General features: G+C 47.4%; 2 protein-coding genes and 1 long non-coding RNA gene across 6 annotated transcripts in view; all 3 read right to left on the bottom strand.

The window, feature by feature from the left end:
* The window catches only part of plod2 (procollagen-lysine, 2-oxoglutarate 5-dioxygenase 2), a 28,144-nt gene extending 17,734 nt beyond the window's left edge, over nt 1–10,410 (bottom strand). For both annotated transcript variants that reach the window (XM_076047555.1, XM_076047554.1), the window contains exons 1-2: nt 10,273–10,410; nt 5,736–6,367 (exon numbers count right to left, since the gene is read on the bottom strand). In XM_076047555.1, the coding sequence (XP_075903670.1) occupies nt 5,736–5,838 (103 nt within the window). In that variant the 5' untranslated portion in view covers nt 5,839–6,367; nt 10,273–10,410. The remainder of the gene's footprint in view (nt 1–5,735; nt 6,368–10,272) is intronic.
* A 246-nt stretch (nt 10,411–10,656) lies between these two features.
* LOC142902506 (phospholipid scramblase 1) lies at nt 10,657–19,688 on the bottom strand. Of its 3 annotated transcripts, none has more exons than XR_012929107.1 (11): nt 19,566–19,688; nt 19,391–19,482; nt 18,727–18,814; nt 17,449–17,631; nt 16,794–16,882; nt 15,926–15,968; nt 15,381–15,601; nt 15,074–15,235; nt 14,597–14,758; nt 14,170–14,293; nt 10,657–10,874 (listed from the first exon to the last, which is right to left on the bottom strand). XR_012929107.1 is itself a non-coding variant. In XM_076047637.1 (10 exons), exons 5-10 carry the CDS (start codon nt 16,860–16,862, stop codon nt 14,264–14,266), a joined length of 687 nt encoding a protein of 228 aa, XP_075903752.1. In that variant the 5' UTR covers nt 16,863–16,882; nt 17,449–17,631; nt 18,727–18,814; nt 19,391–19,482; nt 19,566–19,688; the 3' UTR covers nt 13,261–14,263. The 3 variants fall into 3 exon arrangements, 1 of the variants encoding a protein (XP_075903752.1); XR_012929106.1 differs by having other exon boundaries at nt 14,148–14,293; XM_076047637.1 differs by lacking the exon at nt 10,657–10,874 and having other exon boundaries at nt 13,261–14,293.
* A 302-nt stretch (nt 19,689–19,990) lies between these two features.
* LOC142902492 (uncharacterized) lies at nt 19,991–23,162 on the bottom strand. Its single transcript, XR_012929104.1, has 3 exons — nt 23,076–23,162; nt 20,645–20,734; nt 19,991–20,436 (listed from the first exon to the last, which is right to left on the bottom strand). It is a non-coding gene; the product is annotated as an uncharacterized LOC142902492 (long non-coding RNA).
* Between the last annotated feature and the right edge of the window lie 430 nt (nt 23,163–23,592).

Here is a 23,592-nt window from a genome sequence, read left to right on the forward strand (position 1 = left end):
ATGCTTCAATTTTCCTCAGCAGGCCACCTAAAGTCCCCGCCCACCCGGCGTGCTTTCCCACCGGGTCACTTCCTGTCGCCGTGACCCCGGTGCGTCGGCCCAGTCTGGCCTGGTTTCTTGGACTCCCGACCCCGCGGGATGTTTTATTACTGCAACCCAACCCCAGCGAGTCCGTCAGAGCCGCTGACAGGTTCCAAGTGTCTGGTCGCTCTCGGGGTCAATTCCTGGGAGAGGAGCTGCCAAACGAGTGAGACTGAGGAACGTGTCGCCTGCAGCGCTCGCTCTTCCCCACCAGGACCCAGAGGGGGGCGCTAAGTGGTCTCTCACTGCTCCTCGTCACCAGCAGGAGGTCCGACGACGGTGAACTTTCACAATCCGATGAGCAAAACGGCACAGCTGAGGGTTCCTTGACCATGAACTCACATCCCCGTCCTTTCTATTCTCAGTCAGGTAAATAAACTTTGCTGGGTTTGAGCTTCGGGCTAAAAAAAACAAACAAAAAAAAACACTCAAGCCCTCAGTATTCAGAGTGGAAGGGGTGAGCTGGGGTTACAAACTGACAGACAGTGAGTTTCTATCAGGCTGTTCTGGCCTCACGACACGACTCGCCTCGCCTCGACTTTAAATTGTCCGTTTTGCTGGTTTCCCGGACTCTCGAAGTCACCGGGTCCAAAACCCCCTCAGAAGGAGCCGCCGCGGAACGAGAAAACAGCTCGGCAGGCGGCTGCATTTTCCAGCCCAGCAGAAGAGAAACTGCGGTACTGCAGACAGATGGGAGGTAAAACACCATCATGTGGCTCAGCGAGGGAACAAACGCATCGACATGGTTCTCCTGCGTGACGCGACGCTCTCAGAGGCGGAATTAGTTTTCCTTGTTGCATGACTTCCCGAGAAGTCGGTGCCAAGACCTGAGGTGCGGAGCGACTGATGCAGAATGAGTCAAGCGTGCAGGAATTCCAGGTGCGAGCCTTTCAAGTTGGGAGACATTTCAGCGCTCTCCTCCGACGTGCTCCCAAATAGTTATAAAAAAAACAACAAAAAAAACACCTTTCCAGTGGGCCAGAATGTGCAAGTTTCAATCGCATCTTCTGACAAGGAAGCAAACTGCAGAAACAAAGACGGTGAAATGCTTGTGATTAGCAGTTGGAAGCAAAGCCTATTTATTTCTTAGAGCAACTTTGTTCGACTAGCAACAAACACATGTGCTTCTAGTCTGTTCCCCCGCCAGAATACTGCGGTCATCGTCCCAGTAGATAAAGGAGAGTTTTTTTTGCTTTTTTTTTCTTCCTGGGAAAGAATCATCTGAATTTATTTGACAGCTCCATCCACTTTTTTTTTTTTTTATTCCTCCGACGCAGCGGCGGTGGCCTGCAGGAGCCGCCAGATGTTTGCTTTTTTTTGGAAAGTGACAGAACGGTTCTGACGCTGCCCACTGCAATCTGTCGCCAGAGAGGTGTGTGTGTGTGTGTGTGTGTGTGTGTGTGTGTGTGTGTGTGTGTGTGTGGGCCCCCCCCCACCCCGCCAGCCTTCTGCCAGCACATCTGCCACAGATTACCGTACGACAACGCCTTTTTGCATTGCGTCCGTTTCGTTTGCATCCTGCGGACACATTTGACATTTCCCATGCAGGAAATGTACTCAAACGCAACGCCGGCAGAGATTCCTGCTCGGCTTAAAGGTTCCCCCCCCCCCCCCCTACCTACAAGTAGGTGACCGGCTGCGGCACATGTTTGCAATTAGCGGCAGTCACCCAGTTGGCTGGGCCCGCGCTGTAATTACTATAAAAACGAATGCAACCATCACGGCAGAACCGCAGGGCCTCCGGAGCTGCGGCATGATGTCACTGGCGACAAGTCAGGAAACTATTTGGTCGCGCCATGTCCAAATCACCCGGAATGCCTTTTGTGTTTTTCGCCCGGCAGCATTAGAACGTCGCCAAAGTGACGGCAGGTTTTCGATCTGGCTCCACGGACAGGGACGAGGCAGAGTCAGCGGAAAGCATGAGCGAGTCCCTCCGTCCCAGTGACCAGCGGCTGCCGGCTTCCCACACGGCGCACAAGGAAGACCTTGCTTGCGCTGGGTTTTGCTGTCATTTTATGGCAAATACTTTTGGATTAGATGGGATTAACTTGGACAGAACTTCGCTGGTCCTTTCCGACAGCGTTTGAAGGGAAAATAAAAGTTCTACGAGCTCCAAAAAGTAGAGAGAACAGAGGCGGAGGTGAAAGACCTAGGAGGCGCAAGATAGAAATAAGAGTTTCATGCCTTAAAACTGATGTGATGCCGGTAATGAGCAATGGCCTTTTATAAAGCCGAATTAAAACTACTCCATTACCCGAAAACATTCCAGGGATCAGTTCCTGAGTATAAATCAGCTCTGACGCAATCAAGGCCCTTAAACGATCTAATTACACATCTTTGTGTGCGTGTGTGTGTGTGTGTGTGTGTGTGTGTGTGTGTGTGTGGTTTGATGGCATTTCTGCACTCAAATGAAGCGTGCTGCTGGAGGAATTCCAGCCTCGCAATCTTGACAATTTTAACAATGTGACAACTACTTGAGGCAAACCCTCTGCGAGTTGCAACAACCAGACCAAGGCGAGTCCAAGAGAGGAGACAGAGACACAAGGGTCTGGCCACCGGACCCTGAGAGGAATCACACACTCGAGCCCGTGAGACACGAGGACGTCGGGGGGTTCGCCGGGCTGTGGGACAGTCCCAACTCTGACCGTCCTGACTTCAGTAATGCTTTTATTTATGTCCACACACTGTTGTAATTTATCGTTTTAATAAACCCATTCCCATCTGACACACTGCGCACACATCTGCCGAGAAGAATAAAAAGAAATATTACGCAACACCCAAATATTTCAGTCGAGCTACAAGTTGAGCAGCTGTTCTTGAAGTTGGCACAGAAAAAGCCCAAAAGGCACAGGGGCGGAAGGGCAGAAAAGTGTTTCTTGCAGAAGATGTTCTCACGGGTTCCCAAACGCAGGACACGAGGCTGAATCTTCATGACACCGAGTGACGGCGCTGCGTTGGTTTTTAAGGTTCCGTTTTGTTTTTTTTGAAAGGCTGTTTCACTGCTTTCCCTCAGCTTGTCTCACACGTAAAATACGACACATGGGGGAAAAGAATCATGGAGTGCATGATTCGTCTTGGCGGATTCCACAGAAAAACGTTCTCTAACATCTGCCAGGCTGTTTTGACATTTTAAGGATTTTTTTTTTTTCAAGGCCTCTTAAAAAAATAAAAAAAATCAGATTTGAATCTAAAATAATGCCAAGATATTTAAATTGGAGAAGCCTGAGCACCATCTGTTCCCAGTTTGTGTAGGACAACTGTAGACAAGCGCAATGGAAACTGTCTGCTTGACATCTACGGCTAAAAATCGAAAAAAATAAACTTTTTATTTTTTGCCCCACCAGATCCCAGAGAAGACCTGAATGGGGTCAAATAAGGGTTCAGACTGCAGGAAATAGATTTAGCTTGCAAATGAATGCCGCTGCACTGGAGTTTGACATAAACAACAACGCCGCGTCCTCTCTAATCATCGCCCTGGTTGTTTGCGCGGTGCCAACAACGGTCAGACTGGACCCAAAACTTCAGCAATCCAGCTGCATTCTGAGGTTTGACTTCTATGAACACACGAGAGCAGAGGCAACTCACATTTTCCTCTAAAAATCATTTAAAACGGCTGATGCGCTCTTGCAAAATCAGGCTTGCACTGGTTGTGAACGTGCAGCAACGTGCCTCGGGCTATAGTTGGTAGCCACTGGCCAGATACAGCGTAAAGTCTTTTTCTGTCACAGTGACTGTTCACACAGTCGGTCAGAGGGAGAGAAAAAAAAAAAAGGGAACACGGTGAAAGGCTCCTTTCAGAGGGCCGGCGTGGACAGTGGGGGTCCACACATCGCAGGTTTGTAACTTTCCAAAACCGACAAAAGCCAGCAGCCACGTCCGCCGGCTCAGCCAGGTGCACGGAGGTGAGAAGAGAGGAGGCAGCGTGCACCCCCGCCTCTCCCGCCGCCCCTTCTGAACAAACTGCATCTTTAAGCTTCTCTCTCTCTGATCGCCTGGAGGCCGGGGCGAGCTCGTCTGGATGTGGTCGATGACGCGTCCCCCCTGACCTTGTTTCTACAGTGGAACCTACCGACCCACAGTCGGCCGCACAAACTCTATGCAGCCCAGTGTGACTGGGACGAAACTCAAAATGCACGGTATTATTATCCACCAAAAAGCCATCCCGTCTCTGCCCTCATCACTTCCACCAGCTCCAGCAGCTGTTCCTAATTTTCTGATCATAGCCCACATTACAGCAATTTATTAACTTAAGCACACGTTACACCTTCATTTCTGCTTGACTCAGAACTCGGAAGGAAAAGAAGAAAAGAAAGAGCGCGAGAGAGGGGGGGGGTGAGGGGGGAGGGAGGGGAACCCAAGTTGTTATTTCACGCTAGAAGTATTTAGGAAAAAAGAGATCAAGCTTCCCGACAGAATTGAAACAAAGGAGGGAGATTTCTCCTGGGAGAGCACCGAGCAGTGATTGAGGAATTTCCTGGAGTGCATTTGCCACATTGACTCGTCTTACACTTGGACACCGAGCAGCAACTCAAACTTCAACCACTACTAGAGTGTCACAGTTTATTGTATATACACTGTATTGTATTCAACAGAAGAAACCGAGCTGCTTCCACGTAAAGACATGAAAACTTCGGAGTATTTAAGTCCAACTGAATCACAGAGACGCAGCCACATGCTGACTAAACAGAATCCTGGCCCGACTCGAGTCGACTGCACAAGAGAGTTCTAAGGTCTAGCGCTGCACGAGCTGAAACACTTCTGGCGGGCTGGCGAGGCTTTCACAGGCAGACGTAAAGTTCTTGCAACTGCTGTGCGAGAAATAGAAAAAAAAACTGCCAGACGGAGGAGAATGACGGAAAAAATGAAAAAAATCAGCCACCTCCTCCTCCTCCGGAATGATAAATCCCAGGGAAAGGAGCAGGCTTGTTGGAGGAATAAACCTCCCCGTGCTGCTGCATTAAGAAAACATATGTAACCACTGCCTGGTCTTTTCTTTTCTTTTACAAGCTGCTTTATGAAAGACGCTGTGTTAAAGTGAAAATGATTTAAGGCCAATTGTGTTTACAGGGGAGGGACTCAATTAAACCTTTAACAGCCTGGTGGTGGAGCTCTCTCACACTCACACACACACAAACACAACACATGCATGCATGCATTTGGCCTGAACAGCTGGGCGGCAATCACAAAGGCTGCTGTCAGTCACACACACATGGTAACCACTGCTTCCAATTTCAACATGCAAGTCTAAAGTCAAAGCAGGGGGGGGATACAAAGAAACCACAAAACAGCCTCCAATTTGTGTGTTGTTTCAGAGCTCTGATACTTGTGGCACAGAAGTCTGCACTCATGGGGGGTGGGGTGGGGGGTGGGGGGGTATGTACTGCTTAACATCATGAAGTTCTCCTCACTAAAAAACCTCCGCGCACTTCACTTGCAGGGAGTAATTGACACCCCATTAAAAAAAAAAATAAATTAAAAAAAACAACAACAGGATGACTGACATTTGTTCAGCAGCGATCGCAGGAGTGCGAACAGCTGAGCGAACAAAAACAGCCACGTTATCGTGTTGCAGCATCGCGACAACACGCTGTGCTCGACTGTAAGGAGAGGGGAGAGGGGAGAGGGTGGAGGGGGAAACAAAAAGTTGACTGTACCTTTAGGAATGGGCGCAGGCGCTCGAGGAGCTGCCGTGGATGAGAGTGAAAGTGCGAACTTGAGGCAGCATGAAAAGAGCAGAAAGAATTTCAGTAACTTCATGGCTGCTGGTGGTGGTGCTGCTGGTGGTGCTGCTACTGCTGCTGCTGGTGGTGGTGGTGTCTCCTCTCCTGGCGGCTGTGCGGGACTTCCAGGCTGCCGCTCGCTCGCTCGGTCCCCGGGGCTGTGTTTGCGGGATCAGCCCTGCCGGCTCCAGAGGCGCGCTCTCGCGATAATAGAATAATACCGAGGAGATGATGATGGTGATGGCTGTGGTGGTGGTGGTGGTGGTGGTGGAGGAGGGAGAAATCCTGGAAGTGGTCTGGACGCGCAGCTCCGCAGGATGGCCTCCGGGCTCCGGCTCGCTCCGGGCGGGGGGGTGGTGGGAGGACGCTTTAAGTAGCGAGCGGTGGGCGGGGCTACTTAATTGCAGCCGCCAGCCACTGGAGTTCCCGGTGAGGTCATGAGGAGGAGGAGGAGCCAGGAGGAGAAGCAGCGGAGGAGAGATAACGGGAGGCTGCTGCACCGCCTCCTCGCACAGGGGGGAGGCGCTCGAGAGCGGCTGAACAGAGTTGAACCGGAGACCGCTGGCCTGGTCGAGAGCAAGACAGAGAAATTCTTCAATTAATTATATATATTAATAAATGTAGTCATTACAAGCACAGTATTTTATTTTACCAAGGCAATTTCCTAGCAACGCAGAGATATTAATGTGATTATTTTGTTAAGCTCCAACATCTCCACGAGGTCCAAACAACCTGGCTGCTGCAATGCTAGCTAGGTGCTAACAGGGGGAAGTTTCACTTCACACACTTTCACCCAGTATTTCATGCAACACACAACATTAAAGTTAATTTTAGCTCACAAGCAACACATGATAACACTTTAGTTAAAATAAATACACGTTCATTTTGTCAACAGAGGTTTAAAAGGCATCAGTGGCAATCAAACACACACTCACCATGTCCTGGTGCCTAGTAGGAAGGACAAATGAGTGACACAGGTGTGCAGGGTTCTTTTTAATCTGAGGGCGTGGAAGGTGGGGCAGACCATTTACCAGAGAGGGTTACTTTTACTTTGAAATAAGGATGTTATTTATACAGAGAGCTAAATGGCTGAAATATGATTGAAACTGGCCTTGCTTTTTAAACTTGTTGGTGACATTGTGTTCTGAATGTTTTGGAAATGTTCATGTTAACAGACTAGTTGGGGAAGTCATAATGTGGTCCTGTGCCCTTCAAAGGTGGTTTGGTCCACTCAGGGGAGGCCAGGTCCAGAATATTTAGGGTTCGACTAGAAGCTTGCTTGTTTTTTTTTCTTCACATTTTTTGAAAATGCGGTTTATTTTTCTTTGAACATGATTTTAAACACTCTTTTCTTGGAATAAATTGTCACTCTTTCTGGACTCCTGGCCTCCGTCCAGAGGGACCTTATATACACTTTCCCTACAGAAAAGTGCACACAAGCAGATCAGACAAGGGCAGAGAGCCGAAACCAAATCCTGAATACAGTTTCCACCGACTGCACACTGCCAGATAACTTCTTCTTCTTCTTCTTCTTCTTCTGCCTCTTGGGTTGCGGGGGCAGCAGCCTTAGCAGAGATGTCCAGACCTCCCTGGCCCCAGTCACCTCCTCCAGCTCATCCGGTGGGACCCCAAGGCGTTCCCAGGCCAGCCGGGAGACATAGTCCCTGCCAGATAACGTTGAAACTTATCCTTTGTTTAATTTGGGTATTTTCTTCTTTATTACGATAAACAGACTTAACCCCCCCAAACCCCCCACGCTTTAAAATATTCATTGGAATTTTTCTTGGCAGCTGAGGCCAAGAAACAAAATAATGCAGTGAGCCCAATTCTTTTAATGACATCACCAAGTGTTGCGGTTTTTGAGGCAGAGCAAAAAAAAGGAAGAGAGAGAGAGAGAGAGAGCGAGAGAGAGTCTGGAGTTTTTATGAGAGAGACCGTGATAAGCCTGAAAGCACTGCGACGCGCCAGACAACTAAATATATCCGAGCGCCGACTCGGAGTGGGGAGGCACAAAAAGTCTTCTGCCAGAACGGCCTCAGTGAAGATCCCACTGCAGCATATAAAGTCAAAAACACACTCCGTGACAAATAACCAACAGCATCGCAGGTTGGTGAGAGGGACTCGGCGCAGCTGGGAAAAATAAGCGTCTTGCGGCAAAGAGCAGGGGATGTGTGGTGTCTTGCCTCAGCTCACTGGCTGGAGTTAAAACAACCACCAGACACTGTAAAAAAAAAAGAAAGAAAAGAAAAAAAAAAGAAAAGAAAATACACAAAACTGCCTCTGCAACTGATTACATTGCAGCCAAATGGCCCAAATGTGGTGGTTTAATATCCCATTAAAGGCTATTTTTTATTTCAAGATGTGAGGCCAATCATTGCAGTTTCTTACACGAGGCTGCTGCCAATAAGACACTTACTAAGACACTGACACCCGACTGCACATGTGCATGCTGGTCCGGGCGGCTGAGGACGCAAACACAAAGGGCCTCCAATCCGAGGACACACAACCAGACTAAACAGAGGAGTAACGAGTTGCATGTAACGTCACTGCATAATTTCACCACAGAATACACATGGTTGCAATCAGTTACATGACTGGGGGGGGGAAAAAAAGAAAAATTAAATGTGTTACTTGTGGAATTCATCATGATTACAATTTTCATTTCATCTGACCAATCACAAGAAAAAAAGGGTTGGGATTTATGTCTGATAATGTTTTCGAGTGGCTCTTGGCACGAGCGCCATCACAGATGAACATCGATGAGTTTCTGATTCTTCTTGATCGGTTCTCCTGTCAAGTTCGGAATTGCAGCGCCCCCCTACAACTAAACAGTCGAAACAGTTGAGAACATTTATTCAACATTTAGAAAAGTGATCCAAACGCAATCAAATGTCATTAGTTACATCACTTCGATCAAGTCATTTACACAGTTAGACTACTATGACATTTTCAAAAGTGTAACTTGTAATTGTAACCAATAACATTTGCAAAGTAATCTCCCCCTCATTGGCCACCAGGGTTCAGAGGAGGCGTTTGAAAAGTCATTACGCTGAAAAGGAGAAACAGATGATTCCTAAAATGCTATGGCTGAAAATCCCCCTTCACACCCTTGAGATATACAGTATGCTGCATTTTCTGGATTTGCAAGATATATTGAATTCAAGTGTAATTTAAAGCACAATGCCTGAAAAAAAAAAAAGCCTGAAAAAAACCCAGCATTGTATTTCTGTTCTCTTCAAATCTGTTTGTTTTTCTTGGCTAAGGTTTGACCAGTCTTGGCAGTGGCCCGGGACACACCTTGCATTCTTTTATTCCATATGCTCTATTTTTTGACTCTCCCTGCCCTGTCGTTCGTGGCGCAAGCCTGAGCTGCTTTCTCAATCACGCCCGTGAGTCACTCGGTCCCCTGGATGCCCGCCGTCGCCGGAGAAACCACAAATTGCACTGCGACTGAGTTTTTGTGACAGAGAGCTTTGATCGCTCCTCAAGTGACAAGTTTAACTAGCGGTGGCGATCGATGGAGGGCAGCGGCCTCGCCCCGGGCACGCCCTGGTGGCTGCGACACGTCGGCTCATGAGGTCAGAGGTCAGCGGAGGGGAGTCGAAAACACCAGGCTCACTGTCGGAGACGACATGACGGAGCTCTCTGGCGCTGTTTCCCCACCGACCTGCGTGCCTTCGCCTCCTCTAAATTTCCATTTGTGCCACACAGACAGGGCTTTTTGGAGGCAGGGTTCCGTGAAAATTGCACATAATGGGCTCCTGTGCCAGCTTTTCATTTGGATGTCATCATTAGACGGCCATTTTAAAACCACACCGTCTTAAAAAAAACAACAACAAAGCCCCAGGAGGTGGTTTCAGGAGGGGAGGATGAAACCTCACCACCAAGTGTGCAGCCTCCAAAAAAAGCGAGCCTGGTCGCATGGAAGGGCTTTTGTCAGCACTCTTGTTGTCAATAAACTAAAATATGTAGTTTATTGATTTTTTTTTCTGAGGAACCATGCCTTCATATTCCCTGGAAGTCATAAAAGAAAACTTTGGCACGGCTTAACAACACAGAGCCCTGGCTCCAGTGTCATTCATGACATCACCAAACAGTTATGACACTGCCCTTATTAAACTTTACACAGGCAGATTTGATTCTTATTAGAAGGATAATAAATCTTCAACTCTCAAAGCAGAACCAGAGTTTTCCCTACATCACATTGTCACCAAGCGCTTGTGTTCTTTGCCTCGATGCCGATTGGTTTGCTGCTGGGCGGGACTCCCAACGCAGCATAGTCTACCTACCGCTGTTTTGCAAACGTGTTTTTGTTTTGCTCAGTGTTTTCTTTAGCCTTCATTCATATGTTCTAGCCCTCCATAACTTCCTGTTATTGATAGAGAGGTGCAAAACCTTTCAGAAATAGTTCCTCAGACTCAACCGAGAGAGGCCACTTCAGTCCGAACCGCAGTCCGGCCTGGTCCCTTACCTTTCGGATCAACGTCGGACGGTTCAGAGCAAATGACGGAGGTGATTCCAGGACAACAGCTGCTCCTCTGTTTCCAGTATGTTGACACCAAGTGAAAAGAGCCTCCAGGCTACACTGACGGGAAACCGGTGCAGTTTTACCGTAGATCTGCATTTTGGCTGCGCCGGCCTTTTCACTGACTCAGAACCTGCCAAAACATTTTCCTCCCAGAGAAAGTCTCCTTTCAAAAAGATCTATCATCTGCTGGTAGAATATCAGGAGAAGTGTGAGGTTACCCGAGGTTTCTGCTCGCCTGGAATTTTGGCCTCTTCTGTTTCATGTAAATCTGACATTTTCCTTTGCATGCGCAAACCTCCCTCTAGCAGTAAATGCGACGCACAAACAGGATAAACACAAAAGTTTGGACTTGAGCAAACTGTCGTTTCAAATTCTGTCTACTAACGGATTCAAATGTATGTCAAACATATGATAGTAGAAAGCATTTGGGGAAGGAGTCCCGCAGGGTGATGTTCTTCCTGTGTGCACTTATCTGGGGCTGCGTCAGAACCTGTCTTCTCTTTGTCACTCACTGTCACTGTCTCCCAAATACACAGCATGTGTATCTGCGTGGGTTAAAAAACAAACAAACAATACATTAGATACACAATCATTGTTGTGATTTTATCTCGCTCTTTTTTTTTCTAAATACCTCATTATTAAACTTTAAAAGACCTTAATGTGAGTCAGAAATTAAAAAATGGTCGAAAAAATGAAGAAGCTATCTTTCAAAATATCTATCATTTGGTTCGCCTTACCACACACACACACACACCGAGCACAGAGTGTGTGAGCATCACCGGGAGAGACTCTTTACCCTCCCAAGCTGCTGCGGTGTCAAAGTAAATAACCAACCCCCCGTTTTATTTGTGCCCTTTCCCCTCCACAGCTGTAGACAGTGTTGGATGCTGTTTTCCCAGGACACGTTTGCACAGATGCCGCTTTGGCCGCTTGTTTGTCCAGAGTCGACTTAAGGCACGTACACCAGAAATTCCCAATTCCAGTTTCCCTCCGACAGTTGTCGGGAAAGTGCATTATATTTCCAGTCAAAGTCAATTAAAACAGTAAATATCTCTTTATTAAGATGCAAATGAGAGCTGGCAGTACAGCGTGTCTGATGGCGAGCGCCATCTCACTCGCACTGGCTGGAGAAAACATCTGGCGGTTTTTCTAATTGAGAGACAACTTGGCCCGGAAATTCCAGCTGCAGTTACATCATGTGTTCTATTCGATTTAGGCCAAAGGCTTTGGAGGAAGGAAGAGTGTGAGCAACTCTCCCGCTACCATTAGCACTCATTTTAAAAGATAAGTGCTTGTCGCGCACCACCCACAGAGCAAAGTGGTTTCAAGCATAAATTCTACATTTCTGAAGTTCAGGGAAAGAGAAAATCAGAGGGAGACTTTGGTTGAAAGTTGGTAAGAGAGTTTTAACAGTGGCGGCAGGAGAAGACACAGTAACGTACACAGAGCGGTTGACCCCAGTGTGTCATCCGCCCCAGATCCCGGCACAAAGCCGTCGCCCGTGGCTTTCCGACCGCGGCGGCGTCACACTTTCCAAACAATTGGCCCGACTAATGCAAGAAAGTGTGTCCTCATCCCAGAATGTGGGGATCTGAATCATTGGGAATGGGCTTTATTTTTTTGGGGAGGCCTGCAGAGCTGCGGTGTGTTTATGTAACGCTTCAGCTGCCGCGGTCTCCGGCGTTTCAGAGAAAGATCCGTCAAAGGCGAGTGACAGCGCCACGTCAGCAAACACAGGCACGATCGTCAATCTTTGAAACAAGAACGGAGGCCTTAAAGCAGGTTTCTTCCTACATCTTTTGCATGTCCTTAGTTTACACCTGAAAAGGCTGTTTAAGAATGAGGATCTCTGAGGTCACACGCCGGGTTAAGAGCTGCAGGTTCGCGGCTTTATTCAAACAGAAAAGGTGAAAATGCTCATGTTTTTTTCTTGTTATGAAGGACATCTCAGCATAATCACAAGATTCAATGAGTCAAATACACCGTCCTCTCTCTCTCTCTCTCTCACACACACACACACACACACACACACACACACACACACACACACACACACACACACACACACACACACACACACACACCAGCGGGACCATTTACCTTTCTCATTTCATTAATCTCATTTTATTTTAAGAAAAAAAAAAAGAAAAGAAAAAAAAGGAGCCTAGAACGGTGGAGACGGCAGTTGTCGTGCGAGACGCAGCAGACGAGCTGGTGGGAGGCCGAAAACAAATTACAGTGACTGAAGAGACAAAGAGCCGCAGACACTGCAGGTTTATTTTTATTGAAGCGTTCCCACTGAGATGACAACAGAAGCTCAGCTCACAGCGACTTGTTTGCAATAATCACGTGACTTAAACTGGTCGGTCGTTCACAGTACTGGCGCGGGGGACCAATGGTATCGGGGGGGGGGGGCAGAGTTCACGTTTCTATTTCAATTTTTTTTAATCTTTCGATCACAAATCAAAGAGGCTAACAGAACAAACAAAAAGCACCTGTGCCAGCGTCTAATACTACGATCAACCAAACAAGACGACGTGCCAACCATCGCGTAATTTCCCAACGGCGGAAAAATATCACCAGAACGAACCTTTAATTATGGACACCGAAGCAGCTGAGCGTGTACGTCAAAACAAGTTCCTGCTCACTGACGTGTGAGATTAATCCACTTGCGGCAGACTGTTACAGACAAGAGTCAGTGTTTTATTTTCAAAGGTAGGGTAGCACTGTGTAAAAAAAAAAAAAAGAGAAAAGAATAGCTTCACACTTTTACTGTTGGCGGTCGGTAGTAATTTATACAAAAATAAAAACCTTTTGTTGGTTAAATATCTACTATCTCTGCATAAATAACACAAATCTGAAGTAATCCAATACTGTCAATGTCAAATAAAACATCTTTTTTCAACAACAAAACATCTTTTTTTTTTTTTTTTTTTTTCAAATCCTGATGCTACAAGAAGCACATCACACAATGCCAATGCTACAACACTCCACGCGGTAGACTCTCTATTTTTAGACTGATAAAACACTACTTATTCCAATAAAACGTGGCACACAGCAGTAAAAACGGCCACTTGTGTTAAATTAAGGGTTTGTACGCAGCGCCGCAGCAACAAAGGTGAGATTACGGTCAGAAAAATTAACAGTGACAATCTATAATATAATATATTCTTAATATCAATAATCCATGTAGAAAATATCCTGCAAAATACGATTCTATCCTTTCAAGCTTAGCGCCCCCTGCTGACAGCACTACAGCATGCATCAACCTGAGTTCAACCCAAATATGTACAGTTCGGTCAACCACAAACAGTTGAACACGTCTGTGTTTCTCCCTCCTTTCCGGGCTAAATTAAATACATGGAAGTCTGGCTCCCTCTAGTGGACAAGATCTGGGAAGCAGCATCAAGCCTGTCTCCCGGGGAAACGGCCTCGGGGTTGAAGATGATCTGGCATTGAAAAAATGTTACGGAGTCATCATCTATAATAATAATATTGACCGGTTCAAACTGGCGCTACTCCACTGGCGGCACTTCCTGTCGAAACGCCTCCCTTCCTGTCCTGTTTACTTGCACAGAGGCGTTGTGACGTAGGTAACGCCGTGTTTGGCCTAGTTGGGCTCTGCAAAATTAAAAATACAGCAAGAGACCTCATTTCTGAAGCTGCCTCTGGAAGCCGCTCAGTTACATTTGAAATGAACCTCTGCAGCTACGGACTCCGGCAAGCCTTCTGTTTTTTGTTTTTTTTGATTTGTTGTTGTTTGTGTTTCACTGGTGATGCAACATCGAGGCGTTACGGCTCGGCACGTTCTTTAAAACCTTGGAAATTTGAAGGTCGCACCCGGTGGAGGTATTTGGATCAGATCACGGCGGCCCAGTGGCCTCGATCTCCCAGGAGTGTCGGCTGGCGGCGGAGGAGGCGTCCCGCTTGGCTCCTAGTTGGTGGTCTCAAAGAACATAAAATCCTGCATGCAAAGGAGGAGCAGAAACACAGCAGTTCAGATGCTTATCAGGCAAAAGTTAAATCTGTCCATCTGAGGGTGACTGGAACCACCTCGGTAGAGATTTTATAATTTTTAAGGTTGTGGTTTCCAAAAGAGTTCCACCGGCTGGCCTTGTTTCAGGTCTGATTTCTGAGCCTAAGGAGGTGAATCAGTGCCAGCTTTTGAACTTTTGCTGATTTTAGCAGATGGAGCGATGAGAAAAAAAAGAAAAAGTTCCATCTGGCATTACGAGTGAACGACCATCAACGGCATCTCTGTACTTACGATGAGGAAACATGCACCGATCATGACCGCCTTCATCTTGACGTCCAGGTCCATGGGGAACTGGATCCCGAAGTTGTCCGAATCGGTGAACGCCTCCCGGAGCAGTCCGGTCCACTGCTTGCTGATTTTGCCGATCTTGCTCGTCTCGTCCATCGTCAAGATCTGCACACAAGAGAGAAACAAGTCGATACAAGTCATTGTGTCCACTTTCCATGACCGCCAATGACTTGAGCAAGACGGTAAGTCACGCCTCAGTTAACCGTCCTCCAGGTTCGGCAAGAGGTCTTCACCGCTGACCCAAATCCAACTCCCCGCCTCAGTTTTAATAAAACCAGCTGAGGCGTGCAACAAAAGCCGGCCTGTGCGACAACTTCATCGAGGCGAGCTCTGACTGGAAGCACACAAACTACAGAAGACTGCCTCCACTGTTAAGCTCTGGCCAGTTTACTAGGATCTCTGCGTGCGGCTGGACCTCACCTCAAAGTCCACATCTGGAAGGCAGCTCCACCCGCAGAAGGGCCCGTTGATCTTCAGGACGGGCTCGTTGTGTTCGTTCGCAATGAGGAATTTAGGGGAGAAGGGGTGCCACTGCTGGACCACGTAGCCCACCGGGTTGCCAGGTGGAGCCTGGACCTCCAGCTGCACAGGAGATTCAGCAGAGTGATGGTTTTCGGGGAAAACTCTCACAAAAACACAACCGTGTGGGCTTTTCACTTGATAGATGTTTGAAAAAACGACAGCATGGCGTTCAAAGATTTTTTTTTTTTTTTTTTTTTTTACTGACCTCTTGCAGGCAACAAGGGAAGAAACAGGACATGCACTTGAGCGGCCTGGTGACGGTGATGACCTCCTGTCCAAAGTTGTCCAGCACGTGGATGGTGAAGGGCCGCATGGGGCCGCAGCACTGTCGGTTCAGACAGTCGTTCTCCTCCACGGCGTAGAAGACGTTCTGGCCCAGGCTGTTGCGCACCTCGTACTTGTTGTTGCTCTCGAAGCCGACCAGGGCTGCAGAGGAAAGAGGCGTCGAAGGGGGAGACGTTGCTGCTGCGGCTAAAACAGACTGCAATATTTATTGTTAGCGTTTTCACCGCTTCCTCCAAGCACCACAGCTGCGAAATGATTACAAAAAGGTGTTTGGTGTTCAGCACCACTTTGCCAGAATGTTCCTCATCCTATAGCACATAGGGCAATATTTCACGAAAGACTTTTTCTTTGTTTGTCGCAGCAAAGCAATGCATAGATTTATATTCATACACTGTATGTGGTGTTATCACAAAGAAGGGAAAGAGAAAAATCCATCAGAATGAAATACATGTTTTCATACTGTACCTTCAACAAGCTCCACTTTCTGTTTGATGAGTAACTGATCCACCTTCAAACACACCAAATACAACTGGTTAGACGTGGCCGTGTCCACGAGCGCGTGACAAATGGCATCAGCGGTGGCGTCGACTCTGAGTCTGAGGCCCGGCGACGGCGGGGATGAGCTGTCACTTGTGAAATATCAACGTGGTCTCTCGGGCAACGCTGCGCCGTTGGAGTGTTGTGACCACTTGCGTCGTTTGCAGGGCATAAATTAAGCGGGGTGTGATTTGTTTTGCAGAAAGGCTAAATAAGACTAATGAGTGGGACGTCTTCAGTTTGGCTGCCATGTGAGTTTGTCTAACTGGAAAAAACAAACAAATGCTTGTTTGTTTCCTTTATTTAACCTCGTTAATACTGTATTATGTAATATAATACAGTGCAGATGAGAGTAGAAAGCAAGACAAAAAATTAAGATGCAGATCAACACATACAGTAAAAAAACACAGTAACAGAGATGATAAAAGAAAACACATACAATTGAAAGACAGGAAAGTAGTGATTAATTATTTAAAGTGCGTGAATGTGATGAGTGAATTTAACTTGAGAGTTAGCTGAAGATGATTCCAAATGCACGCAGCATAAGCAGAGAAGGCAGACCTTGCAAGCTCAGTCTGGACTGCATTTTAATAAAGTTATATGGATTTTAAATGCTTTATGCATTTGTCCTGAGCATTTTTAAATGACTGAGACGGAAAAATGATAAAAAATATCTGAGTTGCGTTTCATTAATTAGGAGTGTAACTTATAGCAGGATCTTTAAGACATATATTTTCCAGTCTGGTCACATGGTCACTCATCAGTTTCTGTGCAAACCAACGGTCGTCTGTCTTACCTGAGTCAAGTATTCCAGTCCTGCTGGGCAGCCCGGTATTCCCGGATTTGGCACGGAATACAGATTCATGCTCACGCAGCAGAGAGGACCTGTTGAAAGCAAGGGAAGGGGGTGGTAGGGAAACCATCAGCATATGGAAGGTCTCCCAACAGCACCATCTAGCGTCCGTTCAAGAGACGCGCATCAACAAACGGGGACATCGCGGGTAGTTGGGGCAAAAGGGCTCCGTTTGTCCGCCTTGTTGTTGCTGTATTGCGGCGGGACACTCGGCGCCGCTGGGGGTCCTACTTGCTCCTCCGTGCCGGCGGAGGTGCACAGAGAGCAGCGAGCCGAGGGCGGTGAGGGGCTGCAGACACCGCCGGGTGGGCGACGCGGATTAACTGGGTTATTAACCGTCAGCAAAGGGGCGACAAATCCGCCGACGAGCCGCGACTCTCGTCTCTATTGACAGGAGCAGTCACGTCGTGACGGCACGGCGATGCGCCCGCTGCTGTTTTATTCAATTTCAGTGCCAACGGTAACGGTGCCGCGCTCCGTGCTTTGCCGTACGCGATTTTGTTCTAAGGAGGCCGTTGGCGGACAAGTGTCGTCGGCTCGGATCTGCCACTAGTTTGACACTCTATGGAGTTCGTCGCAGATAACCTGAATTACTCACGGTTTGTTTTCTTTTTCTCCACTTGCTACTTGAAACGATACCAGGCCGCTTCGGAGCCGAGGGTCTGGAATAAACCTCTTATCTCATTGGTCGACGTCATCACGACTTGCCATCTCCCAGGGGCCGATGACGAAGCGCGGATGTAGAACGGAACTCAATAGATATCGCCGGGACAGGCTACAACTAGATGCAACTGACAAAATAGCGCGTGAATAAAATTAGCCTAGTCCCAAATGTGACACTTCGAAGAAATATATTGAACAATATAGTGTACAAAAAAATAAATAAAAAAAATTAGACAAACGAAAAACTATTTACAAATGCACACACGCTCACATGTCAGAGAATTTATTAATGTTAATATGGAAAGAAAATGTGCTTGTACGTCTTATCAGTGTAAACAGTATATTATAGTTAAAAATATATTTAGGATGTTGGATGCTTGTGAAATATTGGTTCCCTTCTGTGCAGCTTGTTTGCATAGAAAATTGTCAGCTGCTGCATTTAATTAGTATGGAAGCTGTTTAAACATATTGCAGACCATCTTGTATGTAGGTCATACAGGATCCAGATGAGTGATGCTGCTCCGTATCTGCACATGTGTAACAGCACCGATGCCTTCTTCAGCTTTGCTCTCCGTCTTTCTTTTGTTGGCTTTTTAAGATGCTTACAGTCAATTTTCAGATGGTGCAACCTTCCGCCAGCGACACTGGAGGACCCTCTGAGCGGAGCAAGACTAATTCTAAAATCTCATTTGCACTGAGTCATGCTGTACGTCCTCTTCATTTGATATAAGTCAAATGGCTGACTGATTATTAACAACAAAAAAAACAACAACACAAAAAACAAAACACAGCCAGTTAGTTTGTCCACTTCCTTGTGAAGAAACTTTGAGCATGGATTATAGTTTTGGTGCATATCATTTTAATTTGTCTAAATTGTTGATGTCTGAACACAATAACCGGAAGAAGACTAACAGGGTTAGTTAAAATTAAATGAATTAGCAAGTGTGTGTCTGTATGACAATTCTGTATATAAAACAAGATATTGCTAATTTCTTAGTTTAATGTTTGTACTTGAACCATTTGTGCGTGTTATTCCCATGCGTGTCCACAAGAGGGCAGTGTTGATCCACGGGTCCTTATTTTCCTCTTTTTAAAAAAAAAAACTATGAAAACAAGACGTTTTCATGTACACACACACACATACACCCAAACACTGTTACAAATGAAATAACATTCCCAGGGTCCAATATCCTTATTTGCGAATACAAATTACCTGATTTCCTGGAGATTTTGTTTAGGGCCACTAATGAGAACAAACGATGACTTGTGCACACATCTGCTGACAATTCGGGTGCAGACAACTGAAAAAAACAAAACAATAAAAATATTTTAATTCAGTCATGTTACGGTAAAAGTTGCCAGGCAGTGTCTTGCTCCTTAAGTGCTCTCCAGAGAGACAAAAAAAACAAAAAAAACACCAGTAATAAAAGCACACATTTTGAATCAATAATGCGCGAGGACGCGTTTGTTCTGTTAGTTATTTTTGTTCAAATCTGCCATTGGGTTTTCAAGCAGCCCACATTGCATGAATTAGATGGCTGGGGCGACGGCCAGAACGTATGTTCTTCATCAGCGAGATCAAACGGCGACACTTTGAAATAGTGGCGTTCTTGTTCTCCCATCTGAGTAAACAAGGCGGGCAGTCGGGGGGTCTTTGAAAGGCGCTCAGATTGTCTTTCTGACTCCTAGAGCCCAGTTAGTCCCACCAGGGGTTTTTGTATGCATGTCTGTCTGCCCGCGTCTCTCTCTCTCCCTCTCTCTCTGTGTGTGCGGACCAATCCTGCAGTCTCTGCACGCTCTCTTGACTCCTACCTGTTTTGCCTGCACATCAGTCTCTCTCTCTCTCTCTCTCTCTCTCTCTCTCTCTTCGCACTTACTCGGTTGCGTGAAGGTGGTGCTCTTTACTCGCGCGGGCAATCTTTCGTGCACTCCTAACGAGCTTGTCATGTCCGTCGCATAATGAGCAGGCCTGAAAGATGAATGCAAAGAGGCTCCATTACGCCGCGTCCGCCCTCTTGTTCATTAGGTTAGCATAAGGTGGCGATACATTACCAGTAGTTCCAAGCGCACACATGCGCGATTGTCTGCCACCGAGTGGCTGAGTGTTCGCTTGGCGCGGTAATGTTTCTGTGGGGGGGGGGGGGGGGGGGACGCAGTGTTGTTGCTGCCGTTGTTGGAAAACAGAGCAGACTGTGACCAGGCAGCCGAGAACAGACTAATATTTTTGTAATTCTACACATTCACACACTGGAGGGGGGGGGGGGGGGGAATAAGATAAAAAAAAAAAAGGGATTCTGCGGGGGTGTTTTTTCTTTGTCGTGTGTGACATTCATCCCTTGTTGTTATTCCGTCTCTGTCTCTCCATCCCTGGCCTGGGAGGAGGGAGGTGAGGGATGGGCAGGCTGCCCATCCCTCACCTCCCTCCTCCACCGCCGATTTTTTTTTATTTTATTATTTCTCCCATTTCTGCACCCCTGTCAAGTGCTTTGTTTGCTGTGACTTTCCATGCGGTTATCTGAGCGCAGACAGTGTGCGCCTCGCCCTGGCACAGGTCCTCAGTTTCCACGGCAACTTTATAATTGTTTTGGACGCGTTCCAAGCGCCACTGGATACCGGGGCATTATTGATGTCAAAAGAAACATGTATGAAATGAGGAGACGCCGGGGCCTCCATATGGTTCTGTACACAGCCTCACGCGACGCCATTTAACCATTTTTCAATGGGAGTTTTGTGACGCCGCTGAATGGATCCCACATGCGCGGCGCGCGATTTTTCATAATTCTGATCCTTCTGTTTTCCACAAAGGGATAATGGGCCACAATGCACGGCGATAGTCGCCCTCCCCGCTCGTGTCATTAAGTCATTGTCACAGTGTGCGCCGCACTCAACCTCGCCGAGCACAATAAACCCGTCAGGATGGGTCCTGGAAGAAAGAAGAAGAAGAAGAAGAAGAAGAAGAAGAAAGAAAGAAAGAAAACTAAAACCAGAGCGCTCAGGCGATCTGAAGATGACAAAAAAAATCCAAATGTTTTAAAAACAATTACAAGCTGATCTCGCAGGCAGACATTGCATCGTATCTCAGCACATGGAACTTTTTCTATTAGTCGGGGCAGCTAACCGGAACAACTGACCTTTCCCACGGTTGCAAACGCAAGATTGGACAGTGACCGTTTAAGGGCGGGGCCTCGCATCAACGAGGTCAGTTCTCTTCCAGGGCCATCCTTCAAAATTATTCAAAAGTAAAGTGTTAATCATAATTACACTTGTGACATATACACACACACACAACACAATTTTTTTTCTTTTGTTATATGAGTATTAATACATTAAACAAATGATTTCTACCAAATTAAGAGGCCGGCTCAGGACCAGAAGTGTCTTTTTTTTCTTTGTGGTTTTGTCCCCGTAACCAACTTTAAGAAGCCCTCGACGCACTCTGGCTGTGACCCTGCCGCCGTTCAGAGGTCTGCGCTGCGGCCACACCAACCGCCACCATGTTGAGTCAGTCATTAAAAGAACATGTAGAGTCAACAGCGGTGCGACCGGAGAGGATAAACCCAAACTGTTCCGTCTCGCCTCACAAAACCACAGTGCACCCACGCCCCCCCCCCCTTTTTTTTTTTGCCTTTTACATCATTTGGCTTCTGGAGCAGCAGGTCGGCTCCTCGCGGCTGCTTATGAAAGTGCCGATTGGCCGATAAACCCCCCCAAACCTGAAATGAGGTCCTGACTGATCTTTTTTTCCCCCCCTTCTTCTTCTTATTCTACTGCCCCCCCCCCCCACCCCGTCTGATCTCAAACCTCCCCTCCCTCCGCCTAATTTATGACCTGCGAGGAGGAACCCAGGGAGCGAGAAGTGAGTGAGACTGGTGTGAAAGCCCTGAATAGAGCCGGGGCAACAGGCCCTCGGCAGGCACACAAAGGACGGCGCCACAGCTGTTTGAAGGCAGCGCTGTCTTCTGCCCTGGGCTCCCACACTGGCAGTCACGCTGACTTTTTTGCGGAGGAGAGTTGTTGCATGACTGCCGTCACGCAGTCGGCGCACTCGATGTGTCGAGGCAAGAGCTGTCACCATAAAATGCGCTAATTGTGTCGCTAATATCTGATCTGGAGCTTTAACTGGGCCCTAGGATGGGAGGATTTTCATCCTTTTTGCAGTTGGGATAGTAAGTAAGAAGCTTCATATTTGCTTGCAGGAACTAGTGGAATACAGAGACAAAACTTCATGAATTGTCCCTTTAATGTCCATTCAACCTTGAAATCTGCTGTTTTCAGTGTCACCTGCAGCTGTTTGCACACTGAGGGTAAATAAACTAATGGTTCGTCCCTGGTACAACCACCAAAAACAACAACGGAGGGCAAACACTGCCACCACCATCCCTGGGCCTCTGATCATTTATTCCACTCTGGTCTTGGCTGCCTGTTTCTACGCCTGCTCCTCACTACTGTCCGCTAGTGTGAAATTTCAAATGTGACAGCGACGCTCCCTACAACTTAATTGCAACCCGGGCCATTTTGTTCTCCTTCTTCTTCTTTTTTTCCCCCAGGTTGTACAACACGCATGTGATCTGTCCGCCTCAAATTCTTGCAAGGAAAACAGGGTTTCCCTGATAACGTAAAGCTGTCCGCCACCCCCCCCCCCCCCCCGCCCCCCCCCCCCCCCCACACACACACACACACATTTCAACTGCATAACATTTAGCTGACAGCTTCTGCGACTCGACCGTCCGTCCGTCCGCCAGGAGACAGCGAGCGAGGGAGTCTATCTGGGGCCATCTGCAGACATGATCTATCCCAAACACCGGGGATCAAAAAGGTGTTATTTTTCAAAGCTGGCCCCGTCCGCCTCCTGCCGAGGGTGTGCGGCTGCGGTTCAAGGCGAGGAGGAGGGGCGGGGGCGGGGAGTGTGCGGGGTGACTTCTTAGGCCCTGCTCTCCCCCCTCTTACCCCCCGACCTCCTCCCTCCTCCCCTGTCGCCTGCCTCCTCGGGAGAAGTCCTTTGAGGGTGTCATAACTGCGGCCTGTATAACATGGGTTACTGCCACCGGCAGTTGGTCACAGCTGATGAAGCCTTTAAGGAAGCTTCCTCACCTCTTATGGTTTCTGTTTAAGTTCTGGGGAGTGGGAGCGAGGCCTGACCCCGCAGGCGTATCCTTCGGGAGCGCTGCAATACGGCTCCCGGTAGGTAGATGGTGCTCCAAGGCCATGTTTGCAGACAGAACCTGGCTGGAATAATAAGCCGACATTTGTTCCTCTACACCGCCCAACCGACCCAGAGAGAAAAAAGGAAGAAAATCTACAATTTCTAGTTTTGAGTCTGCAAAGTCGTCCACGCGACACGATGTCTTTGATGCCCAAACAAAGTCGACGTTTCCAAAAAAAAAAAAAAAGAAATCAAGGTGAGATTTAGAACCGTGAAATTCGCCATCAGTGGACAACCACAGCCCCTACCGGCCCCCCCAGTTGCGGCGTGCAGTTGCGGTGTGCTGGGGGAGTGCGCCTAGAAAATAGGGACAGTGTGGCGGTAATAGCATGAGAGGCCTCGCAGCACCTGGCACTCACCTCTCTCTCGGCAGAGTCCCCGCGGACACGGCGTCCCGCTGCCACACCGTAAAACTTGATTGTGGAAAACACCGCCACGCTGAGACTGATAAAATGAAAAATTGGACATGTTTAGATTTTTTTCTTTCTCTCCCCCCACCTCCAAATTGTGGTTGCAGCAGTAGCAGCAGTAGCAGCAGCGGGGGGAAAGCGAATTGTTTTGCAACAATGATGGATCTATATTTTTTTTTTCTTTTTAATTTACTCTCGTCAGAAGTCAGAAGTGGATTTTGACAAACTTTTGAACGTTTGAATTTCTGCTGGCATTTATGTCACGCTCTCATGTCTTGTTACGCTGAGAAATGACTTGGATGGTTTCTGAAAATGTTATCAACAGTGCCAATACGAATCAGGTTTCAGTTGTGAATGTGACTGTGCAAAGAAAAAAAAAATACTGATTATAATACTTATTATGACTATGATGAGCGAAATTGTTCACTCAAATAAAAGTCACCAATAGTCAATTTCACTGTGATGG

The sequence above is a fragment of the Nelusetta ayraudi genome, unplaced genomic scaffold, assembly GCF_046127955.1.
Source record: "Nelusetta ayraudi isolate G7.1 ecotype Tasmania unplaced genomic scaffold, CSIRO-AGI_Nayr_v1 ptg000094l, whole genome shotgun sequence".
Taxonomy (NCBI): Eukaryota; Metazoa; Chordata; class Actinopteri; order Tetraodontiformes; family Monacanthidae; genus Nelusetta; species Nelusetta ayraudi.